This window comes from Agelaius phoeniceus, chromosome 15 (genome assembly GCF_051311805.1).
Source record: "Agelaius phoeniceus isolate bAgePho1 chromosome 15, bAgePho1.hap1, whole genome shotgun sequence".
Lineage (NCBI taxonomy): Eukaryota > Metazoa > Chordata > Aves > Passeriformes > Icteridae > Agelaius > Agelaius phoeniceus.
In genome coordinates this window covers 18,297,846-18,324,285 of record NC_135279.1, presented here as the reverse complement: position 1 = coordinate 18,324,285, position 26,440 = coordinate 18,297,846, and the positions used below count along the sequence as shown (strand labels likewise).

Genomic DNA, 26,440 nt, shown 5'->3' with positions numbered 1-26,440 from the left:
ATGCCATAGATGAGGACTGGCTTAATTCTGTACTTGACTTATTTTTTATATTAAGATTTAACATGGGATCTGCTTTTCTTAATCCAAACACTTATGATTTGAACGCAGAATTATATTTGAGATTTTTAAAGTACCTTTATTAAAACGTAAAACTAATTTTACAGTTCTGACAGGTCTTATTTAAATACCCAGTGCCAGATGCCTTTTGTCCCAAATGACTTCAGGAAAGAAAAAAAAAAGACTTTTAAAACTTCTCATGCAATTAAAATGCAGTAAAAGGGAAGTATATAGTCTTACATATGCTGAGGACTAGGGGTAACAGTTTAAGAGAAGTCCCGTGATAAATGTTTCCAAAAATAAATATGTGAAACCAAAGGTGTTAAAGGGAGAGTTAATGTGATACCTGATTTTTGGTGGTCGTTGCGCTATTTCTGTTGCTCATGCCCTGAGAACAGTTGTAAGAATTGTGCTGTGTCTATAAGGAGAAACCTCTCCAAAGGGGGTGGTGCAGAGGACTTTTCTCCATGGTCCTTCCCCTGAGGCACTCTTCAGGGTACAGCTGGTTCCAGGTGTCCCCAGGCACTGTAAGAAGATCAGTCCTTGCCCACGTCTTTTAACCCTTACTCCAAAATAGTCACACTCTCTTATATCCTCTGACCCAAGAGTGACGATTTTCTGTACTTCATTTAATAATAAGTTATCTTTTATCTGGCAAAAGGGAGCTTCAGCAACACAGGCATTAAGAAGTCAGGTATCTTTGAAACTGTATTTGTGACCATGTCTAAGAGCAAATCCTGCTTAAAATCTTAAAACAGAAAGGAATTTTCCCTGTGTGCCAGAACATTTTCTTCTGGTAGGTTGCGCTGCTGCCTTTGCTCCTTTGGGTTTCAGAGCCACAAGAATCCCACTTAAAACACCAGAGCATCCTGCAACTTTATTTTCAGCATATTTTTCACTTGCTGAAAGAAGTGAATGTTACGATGAGTCCCTTTTGAGAGAATGCATAGACACACTTCTACTCTGATCCATAAAATTAATTATATTAATTTCAGCTTTTACTGGTGCAGAATAAGAACCCTGCTTGGTAGAACTTAATCTTTGTGTATCGGGCACGTCTGATAATTCAAGCTGTACTGCAGATGCTTGACACATTTGTCCCAGTCAGCCCCCTTTTGGAGCACTGAAAAACACAGCAGTGGAGCCTGGGCAGGCTGACTGCTGGAGTGGGTGAAACCATCTGGGTGTTGGGATGTGGGAGAGATTTATGTGTTTGGGACTCCTCGGAAAGAGGAGATGGTGGTGCTGACATCACTCCTACTTCATCCCTAAGGATGAACAGCCCGCCAGCAGCTGCCTGAGGGAGGTGGGCAGTGCTGCAGGGTCCCTGTGCTCTCTCCTGAGTTCCTGGGCACACACGGAGCAGCTCTGCAGAGACACGAGAGCACATGGTTTCCTGGGCTGGTCATTCTCTCCTTATTGTTATTTTTGTGTACATCAGTGTTTTTATTGGGTCCAGCTGAGACTGGGAACAAGAGAGTCAAAATACCTTCCTTGGGGTTTGTTCTTGCAGTAATTCTAACCCTCTGCGGGGACGGGAAAGGTTCACACTCTTTCCAGACCCGAGAGACTCCAGCGCTTTGGATGCGTTTCAGCAAGGAGCTCAGGGCCAGGTTCTGAGGTCGTTGTCTGTTGGGCTTGACTGTGTCAGTAGGAGTTTATTCAAATGAGAATGATCAAAGACATCAGGGTTTGGCCCTTTATTTTTCATTTTAGGTGCTTTTTCAAGCATAACAGATCTTCTGAACTTTTTTGAGGCTCATCCTTCAGTAATTCCAGACTCAGAGCCTGGCAGCTTGTCAGGCAGTTTTCCTGCCTCTGTAGAAATACTGTCCACTTGAGCTGTGCTTGGAGGCAGCAGGACACCCTGGTGAGATAGAGGAATTTCTGTGCTAACATTCTGAACGTTTCTCCTTCCAGGCTTATTTCTTAGTCATGGCAAGTTTGCAGGTGGCAAAGTTCAGGGCAGAATTTGTTCACAGCTGTCCCCGCCCAGGCGTTTTTAAAGCACACAACCTACCCACCTCCCTTTTACTGCATCTTGTCTAGATAAACTTATTCACCATCGTTGAAGCAATTACCAAAATATTTTTAGTGTCTCTTATGGTGAATTATGTATAAAACATCTGCAAGACGTCAAGTCTGATTCCCACTGCTTAGTCCTGTTTTCTTAGATATACAAAAGGGTGCAAATGGCTCCCTGTTAGAATGACAGTATTTTGCATTCATTTATCACATGGCTAAGGGATGACCAGCCTCTGGGTAGTACCAGCCTGGGCCAGTAATATGGTACTTACAGCTCCGATAGGGGGGGTTGTTTCTGGGTATGTTTATTTGTTTTGTTTTTCACAGAATTACAGATTCAGGGATTTACTAAAGTTTTATTTAAGTTGGACAAAAATCTTTTAGACCTACCTACCTACCTACCTTGGTATTTATTCTGGTCTGATTCTGGTCTTATAGCTGTTGAACTCTCAAACAATTTTCATATGTGTAGGCTAATAAAAGATCTCAAATTAGCACATTTTCATTTAAGCTTCTCTCAAGATGTGGTGACTAGAGTGAGTTTGTAGGGACTATGTTTGGAAGCTTTGTCATCCTATAGGAGCCTGGCAGTCTGGGGAAGAGGACTTGTAAGTTTTAGAACCTCCTTTTTACCTTGATAGTGCCATTCTGGCATAAACAACACATCTCTACAGGGTGGGGAGGCAGAATCAGCCTGAGATGGTCCGGGAGATACCTGGGGAACACCAGCTAAGCATCATCTCCTGGCTGTGTTTTGTTAGCTACTGCTGAAGTGGTAGGGAAATTTTTTGGGTGGGCATCACTACAGGTAAGAGCTCTGTAATGGTCCAGGCCAGGTTGTACAGGGCTTAGGGCAACCTGGTCCAGTAGAAGGTGCCCCTGCCCAGGGGATTGGGACTGGCTGAGCCTGAAAATCTCTTCAAACCCAACCACTATGTGATTTCATGTTTCTAGGAATGGTGTGTCAGGCTTAAATAGGGAGTGATATTTAATAGTGGAGAATGATACTAAAGAGCCTGAGAGTGCTGCTTTCTGTGCTGACCATCCCGGGCCGTGCAGGCTGGGCTGGCTGCAGCACAGCGTGTCCTGCCTGCCCAGCTGCACAGCTGGGCACTCGGGCTGGTGTGCTTGGCACCAGCATGGAGATTCCTGCGTGTCTTGGCCCCGAGTGCTGCAGCCGAGCCCAGGGAGCGCCGAGGGATAGCTCAGAGTGCTGGATGTGGGACGGGAGCCTCCCGGGCGTGAGGCGGGGCTGTGGGAGCGGCAGCGCCCGAAAGCAGAGCCCGGAGGCCGAAGCTGCTGTGGCTGCTGCGGAGGGGAGGCCCGAGGGAGGTGCCAGGAGGGGAAGGGGTCTCCGTGCCGGGATCCTGCACCTTTCCCCTCGGGGTGGGCAGTGGGCAGCGGGCAGCACACAGCCCTCGGGGGAAGCTGTCCCCAAAGCCTGTCCCCAGGCTGTGCTCCCACCCTGCCGCCGCTGGCAGAGGCGGGACCCTGCGGCCTGTAGGGTCTTTATCAGCACTCGAGAGACTTCCGATGTGTGTGAAGTCCTTTGTGTGGAAGTATTTACAAGATCAGGTTGCTGCAGTGGAAATGTCTTTGAGGTCTTTGCTGCATTATAGATTTTCTTCAGATGTCTCCCATGCAAATATTTAACTTGTCTGGTTCCTGAGAGCTACTGAGGCAGTTGTGCGGTGGCAGGTTGTGCCTGCAGCCTGTCCTTTGTCTACACAGAGCCCTCGCTCCCGCTTCTCTTCCCATCCCGCGATGGGGCAGGAAAACCTGCCAGGACTTGGCACTCGGTGGATGTGTTGGTGCCCTGAGGACCTTACACCCCAAAAAGTCTTTGTCCCCACGTCAGCAACAGTTAGGGTGCTTTCACCGAGTGAAAGTTACAGCGTTTAAAAGAAATCCTCATTTAGAGTAACAGCATCTTTCAAACCCTGGGCAGGACTGGGAGCTGCTCCCTGGGCAGCCTCTGTGCTGACACCGAGCACTTTCCTGGCTCCTGAAACATGGTGGCTTAAAACAGACAATATCTGGAGCCTGGGTCTCAGAGCTGCTCTTAGTCTTCCTCCCCATGAACATACCGTTTAATAATTTGATGTGCATATGCTGTGCTCAGGAGAGACAGGATGAGCTCAGGGCAGTGGTATGTGGGTCAGAGCACCAGCCTCACTGACTGGGGTGGTTACTCCTAATTTGCACCTGAATATCTGAGAAGGGAGCTGGGTTCTGTGGATTATAAATATTAAATACCATTTAGTTTGCAGGACGATGCAAGCGTGCAGACAAAACTTGGGGATGCAGCCTTGATTCCCTCACTGGGCCACAGCCTGCAGGCTTCATTAGACCCTCCAGACTTTACCTAATTTTGGTGTTACTCCCTCATCATTACATCATGACTGTGGAGACAGGGTCATTCTCTCCTATGTTGTGGTCGTGGAAGGGATTCATGTGGTTTTGGTAGGGGTAGGCAGCGTTTGAACAGATTTCAACTATTTTAAGCACTGTTGCCCGTGCTGGGAGTCTCAGGGGAAGATTCAGTCTCAGCAGAGTGGATTTTGCTCTCCCATCAGATGTGATCTATGCACTGTGAAAGATGGGAATGTCCTTGTTCACAGCTCCAGGGTTACAAACTGGGAACGCTGCCCTCCAGCCCAGGTGCTGTGCTCCCAGCCTCAGTGTGTCAGTGCATCCTCTTCATTAGCTGGAAATGGTTTCAAGTCTGAGAAGGTTCTCCTGACTTCTCAGAAAAAGAAGTGCAACCAAAGCAACATAATCTTTGTCCCCTCTGAGATCCTTTTCCCCAGTGTCTTGCCAGCTGCAAGGTGCCTGTGGATAGTGTAAGCAGCTGTGTTCTTTCTCCCTGTGGCTCCCTTTGCAGAGGTTTCACCTGAAAAAAACCACAAACCAGTGGATAGACTTGAAGTATCTAGTCCTTCTGCACCCTTCTTGTGTTTTCCCCTTTATCTCTTTCTTTATCTGGACCTGAGGATTTTGTGATTGGTACTTGTAAACCTTACACTTCTCGGGTGCCCTCTTTCTCCTCTCTTTCCCTGTGCTTTTCTGGCTCCTGTCCTCCCACTCCCAGGAAATATCTGAAAGATAATTTGGCACATTTTCTGCCACCTTCACATATCTCACATATCTCCCTGACTTCATGTTTCCTTAGCTGGTAGATAGCTTTTCAACATATATATATATATATATATATATATATATATATATACATACATATGTAATTCTTTTCACCTAGACTTGTGAGGAATTCCAGTCTCTTCCAGTGGGAGTTTTCAGGAAGGTTTAGGTTAAATGGGCCAATAAGGCAAAACATGTAGCAGGAGATCTCACCCTCTAAAGACATCTTTTCTCTTTTGCTCTTTATTTTATTCCCCTGGAAAACATATCAGAATATCTAGCTGTCAAAGAATTTAAACAATAACACCTGATCTGAAGATTGGAGCTCAGGGCCTTTGAAAATAAAGATTGTAATCTCTGTGTGGTGTGTCCAGGGACAGATGGGGCTGGAAGTCAGGGGTGCTGAGCACCAGAGTGCTGTGGGGCTGCTGCTCTGGCATGGTGGCTCTCATTTCACCTGAACTCTCCTGTACATTCTCTTGGATTTTCCCTGGCACTTCCATTGTGCCATGGCATACCTATCACAAGACAGGACAGCATTCAAGTCCAGTTTGAATTAATGTAAAATATGTTGGCTGAGCTTTTCTCCTGCTGTGTGTGAGTGGAGGGGGAGACATGAGCAGCCCCTGGGTGCTGGCTCAGCCTCCACCCCCTAGGAACTCTGGTTGCATCCTTCAGGGCTGGGATCCATCCCAGAGGATTTCAGATTTGCTATTTAAGGTGCCTGTCCTTGCTCCTGAGAGAACTTAGGGAGATGCCTGTTGCACAAAGAAGCATCAGCTGTCAGGGGTGCTGCAGACCCCTGGGTTATAGGTTATAACCCACCCTAGAGCTGCACTGATCTCTCTTGTAGAAAGGGGGGGTCAGGGATCCCTAGAAATAAGATGTTTCCTACATCTTAAGACTCAGATTTTGCAGAAGTGGGAAACCTCTGTGAGGCCTTGGCCTGTCCTAGGGCGGCTCAGGTCACAGCAGGGATCAGACATCTGAACCTCCTGGCCTCTGTTCCCACTCCTCGGCATGGGGTGCAGGTTGGTCCCTGGGGGTTTGGGCTGTCTCTCAGGGCCCTGGGATGGATGCTGCTGTGTTTGCCAGCACAAATGTCTCCCTGGATGCCTGCTTATCCTCTGGTGCTCAGGCTGTGCTGTGGCACTTGCCTGGGAGGGATCTCAGGCTGCTGTAACCTCTGCAGCCTGCAGGAAAGGTGACTTCCATCTAGTTCTAAATTATGACATTATTTTATTAGATCTTTAAACTTTAGTTAAATTTTTTATTTAAAAAAGGGGAGGAAGGTATCATATTTTAATTAGTAGTGGTGCCAAAGGAGTCCTAGATTAATTATTTGAAATCACTCCATCCAGATGGTTTTAATTTTCACAGCAGGGAACCGGCATCTTTTTAAGGTGATATTTTTCAAATTAAAATCAGCTTGGATATTAGTCATAGTGGCTGCAGAGCGAGGGGGTGGGGAGCATGAGCCAGTGTGCCCCGTGTTTGTCCATCTGAGCACGGGCTGCCACGGGGACCTGCGTCAGAGGGGTGGGAGCTGCTGCCTGTCCCGTGGGACCGCAGCTCACGGCTCTCATGCTGGAAGGTTTTGTCGGTGTTAGCTCCTCCTTTGGCTGGCCAGAGGCTGTATCTGATGTTCAGAGTCACTCTCAGCAGCTTTTTACTCTCAGGCTGGGGTGGACAGGGAATGCCTCACAGCTCAGAGGGAGCTGTGCTCTCCTGTTCTGGCCTGTGTGGAGCCCTCTCTGACCCCTGTGCTGGGTGGCACCACACCAGTGTTCATGCCCAGCTGGTTTGGCCACTGCACATCTGTGAGCAGCTCCTTGGTGCTCTGGGTGTCAGCCATGGCTCCTGGACCAGGCTTTGCTGGCTCCACAACCTTTGCTCTTGTGCTGGCTGCTGGACTCCCGCTCTGAGGCTGACCTCCATCCTCTGCTCATGTGAGGAGAAGCCCTTTCAGAATCACCTCTTCAAAGGCAGACAGTCCCACCTTTGCTGTTCTCTTGTCTGTTAATGCTGCATTGCACCTGAGCAGCCTCCCCAAGCTTCCTGGAGCAGTGGGCACTCACCAGGTTCCAGCCGTGCTGCTCAGCCTGCCCTGGAGGAGCTGGCCTGGCCCTGTGCCATCACTCCCCTCCTGGCTGGCTCACCTTGATAGCCTCCCTTTGAGGGGTTATTTCTGGCTCAGGGCCCTTCCTCACAGAAGTGGTCACAGGTTGGATACTGACCTGGCAGGTGAAAGGACAAAGTGGACAGCACCCAGTTGTCAGGTACCTAAACCCATGAGGTGTTTCTGAAAAACTTCCATAAATATCCATATCTGTGCATGATTGCAAGTAATATCCTGCTGTAATACAGACATTATCCCACTTGCTGTCAGAAGGCAGTTATAATTTAAATATCCCCAGTGATAACAGGTTTAACAAATAGATCTAAATAAATGTAAGCAGCTAGTAACTAGAAACCCCTGAACTTACAGATGTGACTGAGCTGTGAGGGGAAAATTGTTTAGGGCCCTTGTGAGTTAAAGGTCTGTGATATTTGCACTGCTGCAGAAGCCAAAAGCTGACTTTACAAGTGGGAAAAATATTAATGTGTTTAAATGAAACAAACTCCTATTTCTATCCCCATGGTAAATCCTTACAATGAACATATTTGCTCTTAGAGGGCTTTAAAGTTTGAACTATGAATGCCAAAAAGAATGTGACTTTTTGCAGCACAGATCAAACATTCTCCAGAGTTTGGCAAAAGCTGTATTTCTACGGTGGGGCTCAGCACTCACAGGCGTGAGTATTTCCAGAGCAGGAGCGTGGAGCTGCACTTGCTGACACTCACACATTCTTGCATTGTGTTTCAACCATGTCTCCTTTCTCCTCCTCCATGTCGGGGATGGATCTGAACCAAAATGTCCCGTCTGCCTGTTCCTGCCTCTCTAGGGAAATTCCTGGAATCCGAATCTTGAGCATGACTGGAATTTGTGTTTAGATTAGAGATGAAATAAAAGGCTGGATTTGGATCTGTCTGGGGTTTTGAGATGATGATGATGATGATTATGATCATGATGATGGCATGCTGCTTGTCTGGGTGGCAGCCTGGCCCCTTCTGCAGGTACAGCTGTGGCAGAGCAGGGCGTTTATGGAGATGCAGCAGAAATCTGTCCTCTACCCTGGCTCCTGCTGCAAACCAGCTCTGGCATCAATACCCTGCAAGACACTGAGATTGGCCACATTTCTCCCAGCTAGAGCTGGAGACCTCAGTCTGGACTGCCAGAAAGAAATTTCTGACCTCCTGGATGCACAACAAGGCATGGAGGACATGTGCAGGGTGGGTGTGCATCAGACAGAACAAGCAGTGCCAAATTTCTCCCTGCTGGCTGTTGTGGTGACCTTCAGGAGGTCACTGTAATGTTTTGCACTGGAGTGTGTGGCTGAACCACTTCTGTGCAGTGTTTGAAGGCTGCTGGCTGTGGGGAAAGGATTTTCTTTCTCGTCATGCTAATCTTTCATCTTCATGAGAATAAAATCCACATTCTTTTCCTCCAAGAACCCTCCTGCAGCGTGAAGGAGAGTGTTGTCATTGGAACAGGCTGCCCAGGGCAGTGGTGGCATCACCATCGCTGGAGGTGTTTAAAAGCCGTGTAGATGTGATACCTGGGGACAGGGTGTAGTGGTGGCCTCAACAGTGCTGGAGGAACAGTTTTGGACTTGATGATCTCAGAGGTTTTTTCCAATATAAGCAATTCTCTGGTTCTATTAACACTGAGCTAATATTGCTGGTGGTGGTGGCGTTGGTGTGACAGATGGAGCCCACACATGTGTGGTTATATTGTGTTTATTGTTGGTTATTCTGTGGTAAACCAGCTTTAAACCTGGGGTATCTGTGTGGGAGTGAGTGGAGAGGTGTCAGTCCTGCACCGAGCCATGAGCTCGGCCCTGGTGCTGCCTGAGGCTGTGCCCTGCAGAGCACCTGGGCATGGTGTGGTTTAGCTGGGCACTGGGACAGTGCCTAGGGAGATCTGCACCCTGTGCCTTCATGGGACCACACAGGTAAATGCTTTCTTTTCTTCTTCCTTTCCAAGCCCAGCTTCTAGTGGAAACAGACACTTTTGGAAGTCAAGTCCGGATCAAAGGGAAGGAGACAGATTTCTACCTTTGCATGAACAGGAAAGGCAAGCTAGTGGGCAAGGTAAGTGTTTCCTATTAATTCATCTGTAACCTGAGTGTTACCTTGAGCAGCCTCCTCAAGGCTGTAATGATGTGTTTGAGCCTCGTCTGTCAGCCTCAAATGAGGAGCAGGACGGGGGATGTGGGGTTTGCAGGGAAGCTTTTGCTCTCCCAGGGGCTCTCCTGAGCCCCCCCAGGCTGCCAGAGGAGCCCTGCAGCCTCACAGGGCTCTCCAGTGCTGCTGCAGGTGTGCACGGGGTCGTGCCTCACGTGAGATGTCACCTTAGCATCCCAGAGTCATGGCCACCTCCACAGCACCTTCCTCATCTGATCTTTCTTTGGGGGGACATTCAAATATGAATTTCCCCCAGAATTCCTTTTGGGAAGAATTCAGTGTAGAAGCACAAGCAGAGCACTGTGCTGTGGTTTGTGCTGGGCAGCAGAAGGCTCCTTCCTGCCCTCCAGGAGCCAGGGACTGGCATGGCACAGCCAGGGCCATGGAATCTGGAATCTGAACATTGGGGGATGCCTCCCCAATGGAAGCATGTAACAAATTACAGTGTGTTCACCCCTTCAGCCCAACTTGTGTGCTGAAGTAGTATTTTTGTAATTCACACAGTCCTTCTTTATGGCTGGAAAGGCTGGAGGCTTGCTAACCAGGAAGAGGCTTGTGCAAAGCTGAAGTGCCACCAAAAAATAAATGTCAAATAGAATATTCCAGCCTTCAAACCTCAACTGCATTCACTTTGCACCACCAGGAGTTCAAATTGAGCATCTTTGTGGCCGTGAAAAATGGAAGCAGAGTTTTGTTTTTAGTCAAGGCAGTGAAAGCCGTGCTCCCAAACAGAAACCAGAAACCAAATGGCTCTGATGAAAAATTATTTACTGTTGTGGTCACAGGAGTGACACCTCTGATAAAAAATTATTTACTGTTGTGGTCACAGTGGGACACTGCCTTCCCTGGAGGACCTCTCCCTCTTCCACTTGTGCGTCCTTGGGGATCAGATGTTCTGTGGAGGCTAAGACCAGGTTATTTGCTGCTAGCCAGGGCCCTGTGCCTGACCTGCTTTGGAGCTACTTGTCAAGGCAGGAGGCATCCAGGGCACTGCTTAAAATCAGGGAGAAATGGAAATTAGCACTCTGAGAGGGCTGGGGCAAAGCAGCCAATTGTCTCTGCTTCCTCCACTTGGGTTACCACCCTGCATGGGACCCCATTGTTTGGTCTTGGACAGGGAAATTATTTTAACTGGTTTTAAACCATGTTGGATGCTTTTGAAGGTTGCATTGGACACAAACCTACCTTAGATTTTTCTGTGCCCTAATTTTCCATCCTTTAAATGTGATCATAGCATTTTCCCCAGATCTGAGCATTTTCCCCAGAAATGTTGTAAGGATAATGTTGTTGATGTTTATGAGGTGCTGATACCAGTCATGGAGACCTTAGAAGCACTCAGGTGGGGTAAATTGAGCACAAAATCTTAGAAAAATCCTTTTCCTTCAGCAGACCTTGCCCCAGGTGGGTCAGCAGTGGCACAGGGCAGCCCACAGCCTTTCCTGTTCTGAATGGAGTGCCCAGGAGCATCCTGGCAAAGTCAGGATGTTCCTGGGCACTCAGTTTTTCCAAACATACCATAAATTTATATGGAGTGTGTATTTAAGCCTCATCCCTTGATTTGGCCCATTGGGCACTGAGGCAGGTCACTTGTTTCACTTGTCACCTTTCAGGCAGCGTGACCTTTACCTGCCTCCCCGTGTGCTTTTCATGGTGTTAAGCTGGTAAATGTTTTGTTACAAAGAATAAATAAGTCTGTTCCTGTAAATACTGCTGCCCTCCCAGCCCAGCCTATGACAATTTCCCAAAGCAGCCGAGCTGGGCTGGAGGGAACGCGGCGCTGGGCAGGAAAATGTTCCAGACGTGTTGCCCATATTAACAGCTCCTCATAAGCAACAAAAGAAAACAATAGCATGTCTTCTTGATACCAAAGAGTGTGGTTTTAATTAGTGTCATGGTTTCAGCTCTCTTTGTGGCAAGAGTTTGAGGGAATGCTTTTTAGCCTGAATGCTCTAAACAGCCAGTAAACCCCAAGGAAAACATGAGATAAAAGTTACGCCTGGGCTTATACAAATATTTAAGTTCAGTCTGGGGGTGGAGGGGAATGAAGCCCACGAAGTGATTGTTCCATGGTTGTCCTGCTATGTTCATTTGGCAGGAGAGGAGCCATGGGACCAACCCAGGCCTTTCCTCTGCTCGTTTCCTATTGCCTTGCACTGCAGAATCCCCAACCAGACCAGCACATGCCATCTGGCTCTGTTCTCCTCCTCACTCAGCAGTTTTGGATCCCCCCCAGTTGAAAACCTGCTTTGAATTTAGCCCCTTTTGTATCCCATAATCACCTACAAAGAGTGCCACGGTCAGGAGCAGGTTGTTGTTCTCAGCTGGAACACAAGAGCTCCAGAGGTGGACCGGGCTTTTCCCCACCTTGGAGCTGGCTGTGTTGCAGGGAAGTAGATTAACTCCCCAGGGGTAAGAAGAGCAGCCTTTGTGTCCTTATTTCTGATGATTGCACTTCCACCCGAGTTTCCCAGCAGAGCCCTCTGATGGAGCCTACTCAGGAGCCCCAAACCTTGTGGGTTTTGCCTGTCTCAGGTGCTGCTGTGTGTGTTCACAGGCAGCAGTGGCCAAAGGGCTCAGAGCTGGTTTGGGCAGGCTCCTGACTGTTATAACAGCAGCTGCTGCAGTCACTGGCACTCTGTGATGCTTTGGAAAATGAGACAGGGGATGTGTTGTACAGCAGTCACTTCTCTGTTACAGGTGAGCAGCGCTTGGGGAAAACAAACTAGAGTGTGTTTTTTGTGGATTCTTGGTGTTGTTTTGAAGAAGGCCCAAGAAACATTTAGATTTCTTTCTTTTTACTTCTGCCCATCTGTTTCTTAGACCATGGTGTTTTGGAGCTACATAAAAATTGTAGGTCCTGAGTTTTCTGGTCTTCCTGAGGTTTTCTGTGAACCATTGAACTTTATTATAAAATCACAGAATTTTGGGGGTTGGAAGGGACCTTAAAGCTCATCCCATTCCACTCCCTGCCATGGCAGGGACACCTCCCACTGTCCTAGGCTGCTCCAAGGCCCAGTGTCCAACCTGGCCTGGGACACTGCCAGGGATCCAGGGGCAGCCACCGCTGCTCTGGGCACCCTGTGCCAGTACCCTCAAAGCAAAGAGTTTCTTCTTTATATCTAGTACAAATTTATCTTCTTTTAGTAAAAGCCATTACTCCCTGTTCTACTGCATCAGGTCCTGCTAAAAGGTTTGTCCCTGTTTTTTTAACCTTTTTTAAATACTGAAAGGCTGCAATAAGTTCTTCCTAGAGCCCTCTCTTCTCCAGGCTTTATGGTGGAATCACACTATGGTGGAATCAGGAGAGAGATGAAAATAGGAAAATTCAGAACAAGAATGCCAGCTGCTTTTCTGAGAAACTTTTTTGTCTTTAAAAAATTATTAAACCTCTTTATTTATATCAGGTTTTTTACAAACACAAGGAGAAAAGGACTCAAAGGTGCAGTTCTTCAAAGGAGAGGCACAATGTGACTTGTCCACTTGTGACAAGTCATCTAGAACACAACAACTCTGAATATTGGCAGTAATTCACTGTTAGAGGCAAAGAGGAGCTGATGGTCTCTTTGGAGGTGCTCTTGAGCTTCTAACTGGTTCTCCTGGGGAGTCCTTCTGTGTTTTCTCTCTCTGCCTCAGCTTCTCTTATCTCATGCATTTGCATTGAGATGAGGCCATTTGTGTTTGCTGAAGGCTGGCAAGGGTGAGTCACTGAAGTCTCCCAGAGTGAGGAGCAGCCTGGGCTGAGCAGGTGGCTCTTACCTGAGGTGGGCTCCAGCTGCTCTTGCTGAGCCTGTCCTTACAGCACATCCAGCTCCCTAGAACTGCAGGATGCTGCAGAGATTGCCCTTCACTGCCCTGTCCTGTCCTCTGCTAGGAGAACATTTGCAGTCAGGGGTCTGTGTGAAGCCTGAACCATCAAAGGAAGGCCAGAGCCTGCCATTCTTTTGGGGACAGCCAGGGTCGGTGGCTGCTGCATGGGGAGCAGAGCAGAGCATCTCCTGACCCCAGCACTGTCTCCAGGGAAGTTCCCTGACACCCCCCGTGGGATGAGGCAGTCTGGTCAATGCTGGTGCTCAGGCTGCAGCAGGTATCCATGGGGAGGGTTCTTCACACTCCCACCTTCTTTCAAAGATCCTCAGTGATCTGGTGTCCACACACTCTCAAAATCATGGTAGTATTGGGGACATATAGGGGCATTATTTTTGTAAAAGCATTTTAATGAGTTTGTTTATTCCTCCATTCTCTGAGCTGAATGTGAGCAGAGGAGAAAAGCTGTTTGGTGAAGGGTAGGAGCCTGTGGGCAGCTGGGTGGCTGAGGCAGACCTCCAGACAGGTGACAGATCATTTGGGTGCCTCCTGGGGATGTGTCCCCTGACACCACGTCTGCAGCACTGGGGCCCTCCCAGCAGTCCCAACGAGCAGTGTTGAGCTTTGGGCCCCAGGCACAGCCCAGCTCCTGAACAAAAGCTGTGCCAGCCAAAGCCTGGCTGTGCCAGGGCCATGTCATTGGTACAGGGGACAGGAGGTGGCACGGCCAGGCTGGCCACCAGTGCCTCTCCCAGCCCTGACCAGCACCACTGTGCTGGTGCCACTCACAGCAGAGACCTGCCTCTGAACACAGCATTTTTGCTGGTGTGATAACTGCTTTCCAAGCCAATATATTTCTTAATGTTACCAGAAAGTTGCTAATACCATATGGCAAGGCTCTCTGTATTTTTGCAGGACAACAAACAAATTGTTGCTAGATGCCAGACTGCTCTGGCAGAGCTTTATCACTGATGCCTGCCAGCAGTAGCCTTTAGGGGATAGTAATAATTTGGAGTTGTTTACATTACAGCTTTAAAATAGGGGTTTTCTTGAGGCATGTGTGTGTTTAGTCAGGAAAGTTGGCTAAAAAAACTCTTGACAGCATCAAAGACTGAAGGTGCCCACTGTGGCCTGTAAATGTGCTCTTGGCCCCTGAAACCCACTGGCCCCATGGGAGAAGGAGCTGTGGAGGCTTCAGCAGGAGCCTCCCTTTGTAGGGAAGGAGACTCACCTAGGTGGGAGACACTAGGGGATCCTCCAAAGCCTTTTTGCTGTATACCTGGAGCAGGTTTTCATCAGTTGGCTTTGGCTGAGAGTGAGGTTAAGCTTTCTTGAAAAGCTGTCTTTGAAAAGCTACTGGTGGAGAATCAGTTCCTCACTGCAGGGCTGGGGGCTGAGGTAAGGACACTTCAGGATGAGCCCCAAGCCCAGTGCCCTCCACATGCCCCAGTCCTGTGTGACATTTGGGTGCCAGTGCTCCTGTGCCTGCCATGCCAGGGCCATCCTGGCAGCCAGGGGTGCTGTAAAGGTGCCAGGAGGTGTGTGGAGAGGGCAGGGGCACCCTGGGGTTGCAGTTTGGAACTCTGGTGCAGTACATGAGGTGTTTGCCCTGCTCAGCTTGTATATTTAAAACCACACTTAACTGCATCTTGGATTTGGGGCAGAACTCTAAGTTTCACTGGAGTTAAATTCTTATCCAGAATTTTTCCTGGAGTTGCACAGTATTCGGGTTGCTTGAAAGGGGCTTGTAAAACCTTACGTTTTTGAATGCTGAATTTGCAACATAAACATGAGCAGGATTGGTGGGGTGTCAGGTTTAATAGCACATGTTTTGTGGATCTCTCTGTGACATGCTCAGCCATAAACCATTCCAACTTGGCATCTCATGCAAAAGCAGAACTTGACATGGCTTTTGCTGGGTCTCACTCAGATCTCGTTTGGAACTGCAGTCTGGGTCTTCGCTTTCCTGTAAGGTTTTTTTAGTTTAAGTCATCTAAATAAACACATGCACTGGACCCTGAAGCCAACCAGCTTTGGACATTGCCATACTTAGGACAGGGAGACCTGATCCGGAATTGTCTCAAGTGTCCAAAAATCTGGAATCAGAGCCTGCAGGATTGCGAAGGTCTTAAAAGCAATGAGATGACAAAACCACTTTTATTTTGGTTGGGCTATCAGAATCTTCTGCGTTTATCTGATCAGGCTTTTTTCCCCACAACCTGTGGAAAAAAAATTGAATTATTTTTCTGAAAATTTAGAAGCTGAGAGTCTCATGAAATTAAAAGTGGAAGTGGAAGCTAAACCACACTCCTCCATTCTCAGACCCCAAACATCATTGAGAAGCTGGAGATGAGCTACAAGAAGGGACCTGGGGGGGGCCTGGTCCATGGCCAGTTGGATCTGAGTCAGCAGTGCCCTGGAGCTAGGAGGGACATCCCTGCCCTGGGACATCAGGGGCAAGGGAGGGATTGTCCGGCTCTGCTCTGGGCTGGGGCAGCCTCACCTCCAGTGCTGGGGCAGTTTTGTTGCCCAAAACTACTTTTATCTATATGTGAACATCTCCAGTTACCTTAAGCTTATCAGCACAGCCCTAATTCTTCAAGTGTTTGCCCTGAAATAAAGCAAATGGTCATTTTATTTAAAAAAATAAACATTCTTCATAGTATTATTTTTATGATAAGGACTCGCAGGTACTCTGCTGGGGATGTGAGCACTGTATGTCCTGGCTGTGTCAGGGCACCAGAGAGCTCTGTAACACATGTACAGGTTTATTGTGTTTCCTCTTTAGGAAATGCCATGTTTCCTTTGGATATTTCTAAGAAGCCCCAGTTCTCTCTCAGACTAAGCTTTGCAAAGTCAAGGTTCACTTGCAGCCCCAACTTGTAAGCTTGACCTCTGAATCGTTTCCTTATCCGATGGCTGGAAGGTGTCCATGCCCTTCCAGGGAAGAAAACCATCTTCTTGAAAGCTGTGTGATAATTTAATTTAATCCTTGCTGTCCTCAGGAAGCAAGTGTCACCATAAAGCTGCTGACCTCCTGTCCTCTGTTTTGTGGTGGCTGCAGCTGTGTGTCCTGTTGGACTATTTCAGTTCCCTAAGCTTTAATGTAAATTAAAATTACTGATGGGGATCCCTGAGCCCTGGTCATGCCTTGTCTTGTGTGGGTGGAGAGGGTGCTGCTGAATGCATCTTGTGCTGACAGTTATCAAGTTGGATTTAACTGCTTTCCTCACAGCATTTAATCTCCTAAGTGCAATTTTTTGCTGGTCTTGAGCATCTCTTAAGCTGAGGGTGATGTTTCTTCTAAGCACTACTTAGCAAATATACTGGTGTGTGAAATGGTGGTACATTCTCCATGGCCTGGAAGCAAGTAGGGATGGGAAGACTGAGTTTGTAGAGGGTTTCCTATAGAGCAGAATGATTAAACAAGAAGCCTGTATATGTGAAGATACTGCTAATACCATTAAAAACCTAGGAGGGAAGGGCCTTGTTGGGTTACCAAAAATGAAGCTGGAATGAGACCTCTTGGATTTCTATTAATGCATTCTAATTATTAACACCAGAAAAGCAAGATTATTTTAGATTAACTGCAAGAAGGAAGGAAGAAGTGCAGCCTTGTCTCTCTCAAATGGGTGCAGCTGAGATCATGTTCAGGGGACTCCTGCTCCTCAAGGGCTGTTTCTCCTTGGCTTGCAGCTTGGTTTTGGAGAGGAGGTGAGAAGACAGAGGCTATTTTTGCGGTGGAGAATAAAACCTGTGCTCTAACAGTAGCAAAATAGAGTCTATTTGATATGTCAGTTACAGAACTATATTTGAGGTCCAAGAAATGTAGATCCTGCTTAAATACATTTTTGTTCTTGAGATTCTCTTGCCTTATCTTTTGGGTACCCAGAGATATGGAATTTTGCCTAGGGAGGACAAATCTCAAGCCTTGCATTTGTTGCATAGGGATGGAAGTTGGTCACTCACAGGCTGGAACAAATCTGGATGATAATTTTTTCTGGATGGCACTTGATTTGATGATGGATTTCTCTCTTTTCTTAGTAATATAACTTGACGTGAAGAGAACTAATGCCATCCTGCATACAAACAATGACCTTTCTGGTTCTAAATTTCCCCCATTTAAGCTTGCTTCATGGAAAGTGGTGTCACTACTGGAATCTTGGCTGGATGAAATTGCATTTGTTTGCAATGATAACTTACAGTAAGTGTGCATGTTTGTTTAATGTGAATAAATCTGGGACAAACACAACTTCCTATGAGGTCAGCAACTCTTCTAGTCTTGTTATCCTGCTCCACTTATCATCTACACCTGGGTTTTAAACAAATTTTTAAGAAAACAATGCCTGTAGTGGCACAACTCTCTGTATCACAGAATCACTGAGGTTGGAAAAGCCCTCCCAGACCACTGAGTCCAAGCTCTGCCTGGTGCCCACTTTGTCCCCAGCCCAGAGCACCTCCAGGCCTTCCTTTGATACCTCCAGGGTTGGGGACTTTACCTCCATGGGCAGCCCCTTCCCATGTTTAACAAATTCCGCCTGATGCCCAGCCTGAATCTTCCCCAAGCCTGAGTCTCTGTCCTCTTATCCTGTCGCTTGTTCCCAGGGAGAAGAGTGACTCCCACCTTGCTACAATTATATATTGATTTGAAGCCTACATGAAATATGCTGCTGCTCTTAGATGGCTTTTATAGAAAATTCAGGACTGGCCTATGGAGGCTGGAAATGACTGCTGGAAAAGAGCTCCCAGCAAAGCCCAGCAGAGCCCTTCAGCAGCAGGTTGTGCTTTGTACAGAGGGGTAAAAACACCTTCCCATCCCTTACCACATGCAGCCCCTCCCAGCTTCCATGGAACTGGACCTGGTGGGTGCAGATAACAAGAGATGCCATAGATCTGCTCAGATATCACATCTGAAACCTGCCTGGGGATTCAGACCTCCTGAAGAGCAATAGCTTCCTGCTCCAGGGAACCTGCAGTTTTGACTTAAGTTTCCTAAATTTTCTCTTGGTTTAATAAAGTTCGTTTAAAAAGCAGTTGATATTTCTCCTCATTAAGTATGTGCAGCTCTCTGAGATGCAGTTAGGAATGTCTGTCAAGCAAATGTGCATCTTTCCAGGTGAAGCCACCTGGTTTACCCTAATTCAGGCTGTGGCCACCCTGCTGCAGTGTTGGCAGGAGCCGTGGCAGTGACGGAAGGAGCAGGTGAGGAGGCCTGTCCTGGTGTAACCCCAGCCTTGCCTGGTCCAGCCTACAGAGACTCCTTTCATCTGTGTCCTCCAGTTTATCCTGTGACAGAGAGCTCTCCCAGGGCAATGTGGGGATTACTGAACTTAGTTAGAAAAAGGGAATTTTGGAAGGGAAGGTGGAAGGAAAGAAAAATTTTAAGCTGTTCTCTTCCTTCCTCGGTTCCTGCAGCTTGTGCCTGGCACAGACAGGCACAGGGCTCTGCCAAGCCTGCATGTCCTGACCCACACATGCAGGACCGTGCCCTTTTTTGCCTGTTTTCGGGAGGGATGGGGTGTTCCCAGCACATGGGGGCAGCTGGGGGCAAATGTGGGCAGGGCTGCTTTGGAACGGGGCCTCTGGAGGGAGATGTGCCCTCCACGGAGCATCTCCTCTGCATGGTTTTGTGTTACTTCCCTGCCTCGTGAATGCACTTAGATGTCCTGTATACATAATTAACCTCTCCGCTGTGCTGGCAGACACTTTTATTGAACTGCCCATCATGACTCCTAAGTATTTTCCTCGGAGGATTGTGCAGGTTCAGAGGGCAGAAAGCTGGAGGAAACGCGCATGAGGCTGAGTGACTCTTGGCAGTTATGGATGCAGCTTCCCTGATTTACAGCCTGCTCTAGGAGCAGGAATGTGCATTTGGGTCAAGAGGTGTCTCTGTGGTCAGGATGCTTTGTCATAAATCCAAGATGCTGAGCATCAGGATGCTGCTGATGGATCTGTCCCGATAATGCCCATAAAGTGCAGGGGATGGCTGAGCACTCAAGCTCACTGCTGTGAGTGAGCAGGTTCTGCCACCCCAGAACTGTGGGCTCTGGCAGTGCTGTGCTCACCTCCCCATCGTGTTTTCCAACCTGCCTTTAGAAGGTGTGTGTGTGTGTGTGCGCGCATGCCCGTCAAGGGGGAGAGGGGCAGTGCTAAAAGCTGTGACATTAACACTGCTCCTGTATTGCCTCCTTCCACCTGGGATTTTCCAAGCCATGTGGAGCAAGTCTAGAGGAGGCTCCGAGCATTGGCCCTCTGGCTTTGAGCTAAGCTTGTGCAAAACTGCAGAGAAGGAGCTTCCTGAAAGCCTCTCGTCTCTGGGCACTGCTGGGGGAACAGCTCTGGGGCTGCCAGGGGTTATCAGTGGTGTTTGGGGCACCAGCCCTGAGTCCTCAGCTGGGCATCCTTCAGGAGCAGCTCATGGGGAGTTCTGAGCCATGCTGCTCCTGGAAACCCAAGCCTTCCTTGCTCTCACTGCTGTGAAATCTAGGAGACAACAAGGTGGGATTTTGTCCGTGTAATGCAGTGGGTGAATCTAACAGTGTCAGTGTCCGAGGGAATTTCAGCAGTCCTTTGAAATGATTGCTGAGCTCAGTGGGTGTGCCTCACACCTGGGGGTGGCATGAAAACCAGCACGGTAGGGTGCCAGGGCTTGGGAACCCCGTCTGTCTGTGTGTGTGTGTGTGAGAGAGAGAGAAGGATGGGTGCAGGAAGGGTCCCTTTTCAGCGGTTTTCCTTGTAAAAGCCTGGGTGCGTGCACCTCTTGGAAACCTTTTGCTTGGTGGTAGCTTTCCCTACTCCAGAATTTTTGGGAGGTGGGGTCTTACTTCCTTCGCAGAGGGAGATGCTCTCCATTGTACGGAGGGCTGGTGTCACCACGGTTTGACTTCGAGCCTGGGGGCTGAGCTGCCAAAAAGGTGATAATTAAACCAGAGACTCAGCTCCCTCTCACTTGGAGTGCTGAGACTCGCTGTGCCCTCTGCCAACCCGGCATGTCTGGGATGTTTGGTTGTGTTTGGGGTTTTTTGTTATTTGCAGCACATTACCAGCCGCTCACCCAGAGAGCTCCTAAATACAGCAGCACTTGAGGAGGGGAAGTGTTTTAACCTAAGCTTAGCTAACCCCGATCTTTGCAAAAGAAAAACTCTTTTCCGTCCTGGGGGCTTCTCCCGCCGCTCCTCGCTGTTACCCGAGTTGCTGCCGCGAGCTCATTGTTGCTGTGAAAGCCGAGGGAAGTTTGGATTTCCCGGTGCCCACTGCGCCAGATTTGTGAAGCGTAAATGAGAAAACCTGCCCTGGCCCCGTGTGCCATAAAGAGCTGCTCAGGTGGCTCGGCGTGGCTGCGGGGGAGGGCGGGGGCGGCTGCTGCACCTGCTGATGCTTTGGCTCGGGCTGGTGGCACAGAGCGGCCGCGAATTCCCCCTGAGCCGCAAGCTGTTCGTGGCAGGAATGCCTCGCTCCGAGGAGCGCTCCTGCTACGACAACAAAGAGCTCTTTGATCCTTTCCATTTGGAGAACTTAAAACGAGAAAGCCAAACTACAATAAGACCAAGTTGGGTCATAAAAGGAGAGCAGGAGCACCAAAGCGCTCCGGAGTGTAATTGTAGAAGCAGCAAATGCTTTGGCACTTAATTCTGCTTTAGTGTCAGTTCAACGTTTCACGTTTAAGACTGGAGAGCCCCTCACCAAATGCTCTGCACAAACAATCCGGGGCTGCTCCTCGGTGAGCCCCGTGTGCTCGGAGAGCCCCGGCCCAGCGCGGCCCCTCGGCTCTGCTGCGCTCAGCTGCGCGGGCTGGAGCCGGCTCGCGGTGCAGAAAGTCTGCTCGAACCCCTTACTGCAGGGTGAGCCTGGGCTGCTGCTGCTCTAACCCTGCCCTGTAAAAACCCTGGCACCGCTCAGGTCCCTGCCTGGCGCTGGACACTGACCCAGTGCCAGCGGGGCTGCTCCCCAGCCCTTGTTTAGGAGATACTCTGCTGGAGCCAGCCCTGGGTGCTGCTCAGGCTGGGCTTTCCCCTCACTCTGCACAGACCTGGGCCACGCCCCAGAGCTTTCCCTGGAAGGTGGCATTTAGATGAGGCATTTTATAAGGCATTTATCAGAAATTTGGCTAACAGATACCACATCTTCCCAAAGTTCTTGGGCTGTGTTTAAACAAAAACATGCTCTGAATGATTTCTTTGCAAAGAACTGACCTGCCAGGTGGCACAGCCTTGTTGCATAGCCAGGCAGCAGCCCCTTGGCCAACCCAAACAGTTTGGTCTCTGACTTGCAGAGGGCCTTTGCAGGAGCAGGGTTGTGCCTCTGCCGTGTCCTGCTCTGAGCAGGGAGCGTGGCTGGAGCTGCTGCCAGTGGGATGATGAGGCCAAAAGGCAGATGCAGCCAGTGGGGCACATGAGGGGCACAGGAAGCCCTCATTCCTGCCGTGGAGGGGACAGGGATGTGGGGCTGGGCGTGGGACTTCCTCTGTCCTGTGGCCAGGCCATTACACTGGGCCAGACAGCCCCTGTGCAGCTTTGAGGCTTTCAAGAATTTCTTTATTGTCAAGAATCAGTTGAAAACACAAAGCTCCGTGTTTTGGAGAGTGAGTGCTCTGCCAGGCACATCCCTGCCAGCACAGTGTGTATGAAATGTGGCTTGGCAGCAGCTCCCACCTGCCTGCGTTGGTGACAGAGGGTGCAGCCCTGGGTCAGTTGCACCAGGAGCTCCTGGGGAAGGGTGAGCCCGTGGCTGGAGCAGGGAATGATGCTTGGATAAAACTGTCTCCCTTTTCTCTTTCATCCCCCTCTCTTTGGAGGTGTGAGAGGATGGCTGACAGACCCAAGAAGTGTTTTGCTATGGCTCAAGTAGGGAACTGATTAAATTTTAAATGTTGGTCACCTGATGCTTAAAAATTACTGAAAACCCTCACAAATTGATTTTTCCCCTAATAGATTGCTGTGAGTACAGTTCTTCATGGTGTAGGTAGCTTGTGTGAATGATTTATCCTGTTGGGGATCATAAAAGAAACTGTAAAATTATGTTGTCAGTATTTGAAAATCATTTGTGTGTCTGTGACGTGTCTTAGCACATACAGGAATGCTCTGTTTGGGGAAGTGAGGTCCTTATCCTGATTTATCTCTAGGTACTTGTAAATGCTGCTGTAATTTCATGTTATCAAACCATTTAGCTCTTCCTCTTCCAGAACGAAGTTATTTTATCTCATGCACCTTGTTTACTTCAAATTAGCCCTGAGGTTGGCCTGAAGTTGCACCTTGTTAATCTTCCACCTCCTGTCTCCGTCTTAGGCTCTGTCGGCAAATTTGAAGGTATAAGTAAATACTTTTTTGTTATTAATAGAATAAGTTCCCCCCTCCTACACACATGTTTTCTTTTCATTCCAGTCTTCATTTTCTGTGAAAAACTGACATTGCAGTAGAAGCGGAACCCTCCCAAATTGCATGAAAAACCCTTAATTCTCCTAGCAACAAGGTCAGGGCTCAAATCCAGTCCCTTCCCACGAGCATGGGGGGAACAACCCTTCCAATTACCTGCGGTACAGATCCGGTCGGTTCACAGGCACCTGGCTTTGGGTGGATTTGAATCCCAGCCATGGTATTGTTTAAAAATTCTCCACTCACTGGGGAAGGGTTTGTAGTGGGCTGGGCCCTGAGAAACCTGGAGCTGGTTTTATGGCTTCCCATTGAAATCTGGTGGAACCCTGTGGTGTTGACTGATTTCCCCCTTTGCCACTCATGTGGCTTTGATCAAACCCAGGATTTGTAGAATGACACCCCCAGGAACTGGAATCACTGAGCTTTGCCCAGTTCTGCTGTTCATTAAAGCATTTGTGAGCTTCCAGTTGGGGATGGTAAAATGAGGACCTTTGTGCCTATCCTGGATGGAGACTGCTGGTCCTAAGGCAGAGCCCCTGGATTAGCAGAACTGTTGGAAGAGTTGCCAGAATTCGCCCTCTTAATGAGACCTTACCTGGTGCTGAAAGCTTCGAGGTGCTGACTTCAGAGCAAACATCACCTTCTGTCACACAGATGGAACCAAAGCTCTGCTAAAGGCATGGAGTCCTAGAGGAATGGCTGGCCCTGGGGGCTGGTGATGACCAGCCATCCTGGCTTTCCTCTGTTGCTGCCTCCAGCCTGGGTCATGGTGCCTGATGATTCCCCTGTCGTGTGTGTTTGGGTCTCAGGGGTGCAGGGAACCCTGTGCAGCATGGCCTGGAGGGGTTCCCTCCTGTTCCATGATTCCCTGCCCTTCCACAAACTGCAGCAAACTCCACAGGGGTTGTGCAGCACATTTCAGGATGGCTGCCCTGGAAGGGCAGGGTGAGCTGTCCTTGGGGAAAGGATGGTGACCATGCAGGGTCTGGCTGCTCACCCCAGCCTTGTGCCCAGAGGGGCCCCTGAGCAGAGCAGGGGCTGGTGGCTGAGCAGCTCACGCTTCCCTGCCCCCCCAGGATATGATGGGTAAAGTGTTTAGTTTGGGTGGGCAGGGTTTCATAGTAGTATATGTAGGCCTGCAGTTCCAAAAAACTCATCTGATATCAGTGAGAAGCTGAATTGGCCTATGATGGAAATACTTCCTTTGAGTTTGCTGAGCTTTAAATGAAGTCCTGTGTGATGGTTTATATTTACTTATCCTGTATCTACTCCTGAGTATCTTCTGATGCATAAATCAAATCATGTGACATTCTAAGTACAGTACCAGTGACTCAGCAGTTAAAGGGCAAAATGTTTTCTGGCAGAAGGTTATGGGTGAGAAGAATTTCCTTTATGCTCAAGGACTTGAAGATGCAGTTGTGTGATGCTGTCACTCCCTCCAGTGCTGCCTGTGCTGGGTGAGAGTCCTGAATGCAGAGATCCTTGTTCTGCCATATTCAAAGCCCAGTTCTGGGTCTGGTAGGATCTCCAGGCTGAGCTGAGCCCAGTTTGGCTTCAGGGCTCTCCAGGGTCCCAGGGACTGGAGTGGTGCTGGGGACCCCAGTGGTTCCAGCAGCCCTGGAGCACCATGTGTGGTCCATCTGCCAGGGGTTGCCCTGGGATCACATGGGGGAGAGTTTTCAAATTGCTGTGGAGGCTTAGACTGAAGCTTGTCATAATTTTAGTGGGATTTGGGTAGTTGGGGGTGAAAGCCCATGAGGTATTTCAGGAGTGAGGGGTAGAAGGGGAAACGCTGTTGTTTGGGCCATGTGAGATTCTGGGGTTTGGTTTTTTTCTGACTAAGTATGATGTTTCCCTGGCACGAATTCAATTCATCCTCTCTCCCTAAGGGAAGAAAGCAAAGCTGGATGTCTTGCTTTGCTTGCAGTTGAAGGCACTGGACTGGATAAACTTAATTGTTGTCTTTGAAAAAGTTTTCTCCCCTTGGATAAGAGCATTTAAAAAAAAGAAATTATGACCTCACGCTTTCATGCTTTAAAAAAAAAATCTATTTTAGCTGATGCTTGTTATGGCTCTTATTAAGAATGTTTGAACCAAAAAAGAGGTCCAGATGTGATGATTTTATTTATGCCAAATTGGGTTTTGGTCACTGAGCTTGCATTTGAATTATTTATTTTTTCTTTCTTTTTTTTTTTTTTTTCCTTTTTCAGCCTGATGGCACCAGTAAGGAGTGTGTCTTCATTGAAAAAGTCCTAGAAAACAACTACACAGCACTGATGTCTGCAAAATATTCAGGCTGGTATGTTGGATTCACCAAAAAAGGGAGGCCGCGGAAAGGGCCCAAGACCCGGGAAAATCAGCAAGATGTACACTTTATGAAGAGATACCCAAAGGGTCAAATGGAAATACAGAAACCTTTCAAGTACACAACAGTCACCAAGAGGACTAAGAGAATACGACCCACCAACCCCAGCTAAAACCAGACAAAAATAGTGTCACAATAAGAAACCACAAAAAGAAAAAAAAAAAAAAACTGCACCAGAGGAATATTTTTACATTAAAAATAAGGAAGAAGCTCTATTTTTGTACATTGTGTTTAAAAAAAATAAAAATAAAAAAAAATTAATAAAAGACTAGATGGCAAATGCTGGGGAAAGCTGTTCGGGATTAATTGTGACTTGAAAAATGAAATTAACTGCTCTATTTAAATTGACTTCTTGTTGTTGATGACACACAGGTGCTTCTTTTGCTTTTTTTGGAAAGGACAACTTCTCAAGCATATCCCCAGAGGGAAAAAAAATTATTAAAAATAAATAAATAAAACCAAAGAAAACCAAAGTTCTTTCCCAAAGTTACTGAGACCCTGCCCCGCCAAGTGCCGGTTGCAGTAATTATTTATTGCCTGCTGCCCGCCCGCCAGGACAGGCGGCGGCTGCAGGGACGAGCCCGCGGAGCTCTCGGCGCACCGACCCTCTGTACCCCTCCTGACGACATTGGGAGTCACGGCTCCGTGATCCTGCATCCCGCTCACTTCTGGAGAATGCTGCTAACTACATTCAAGTGACTACAAGATGACCTAGTACACCAATGATAAGGGAATATTTTAAAACCAGCTATATTATATATATTATATATATATAAGCTATTTATTTCACCTCTCTGTATATTGCAGTTCCATGAACCAAGTATTACTGCCTCAACAATTAAAAAAAATTATTTAAAACATATGTACATATTTTTGCTGTTCACACTTCTTTCCCCTCACTGAGTAGTGTTTTTTAAATGCATATTTATCCTTTATGCGAGGCTGGCAGGAAATGTTCGGGGCAGTTTCCCCACTATAAACTTCATTGCTGATTCTGAAGTTCCTCCTGTTCCTTAATACCATCTTCCTCTTCCTCCCTGGTTGTTTCCACAAGGAAGAGTTTCAGTGGGGTGATGGTGGTGGGCTGAGTGTGAGGGAATCCACGCCAGTGTTTTTCAAGAGCGGCACATTTGATACCTTGCAGTCCAAGGAATATTTCCTAAAGCTGTGGCCAAGCAGAAAGTAAACTGGAAAATGAGTATCTGACTGCATTAACACATACTTACGTGTGACTTGTGTTTCCTTCATTAGAGCTTTTAGAGGGGCTCTTGCTTTCAGCTGTTTAATGCAAAATTGCGGCTTTTAAAACTTGCCCTCAGCCAGATAAATCCCTTTCCCTTGTTCTGCATGGTTCACCTAGCTCATCCAGGAACTTGTTTCCTTGGTCAGTCCA

The 26,440-nt window shown here is 48.1% G+C and overlaps 1 protein-coding gene across 1 annotated transcript in view; it reads left to right on the top strand.

Moving 5' to 3' along the window:
* Positions 1-25,909, top strand: part of FGF18 (fibroblast growth factor 18) — a 65,001-nt gene extending 39,092 nt beyond the window's left edge. Inside the window, exons 4-5 of the mRNA XM_054642994.2 lie at positions 9,308-9,414; positions 24,893-25,909. Of these exons, the coding sequence (XP_054498969.1) occupies positions 9,308-9,414; positions 24,893-25,159 (374 nt within the window). The 3' untranslated portion in view covers positions 25,160-25,909. The remainder of the gene's footprint in view (positions 1-9,307; positions 9,415-24,892) is intronic.
* Positions 25,910-26,440: the final 531 nt, after the last annotated feature.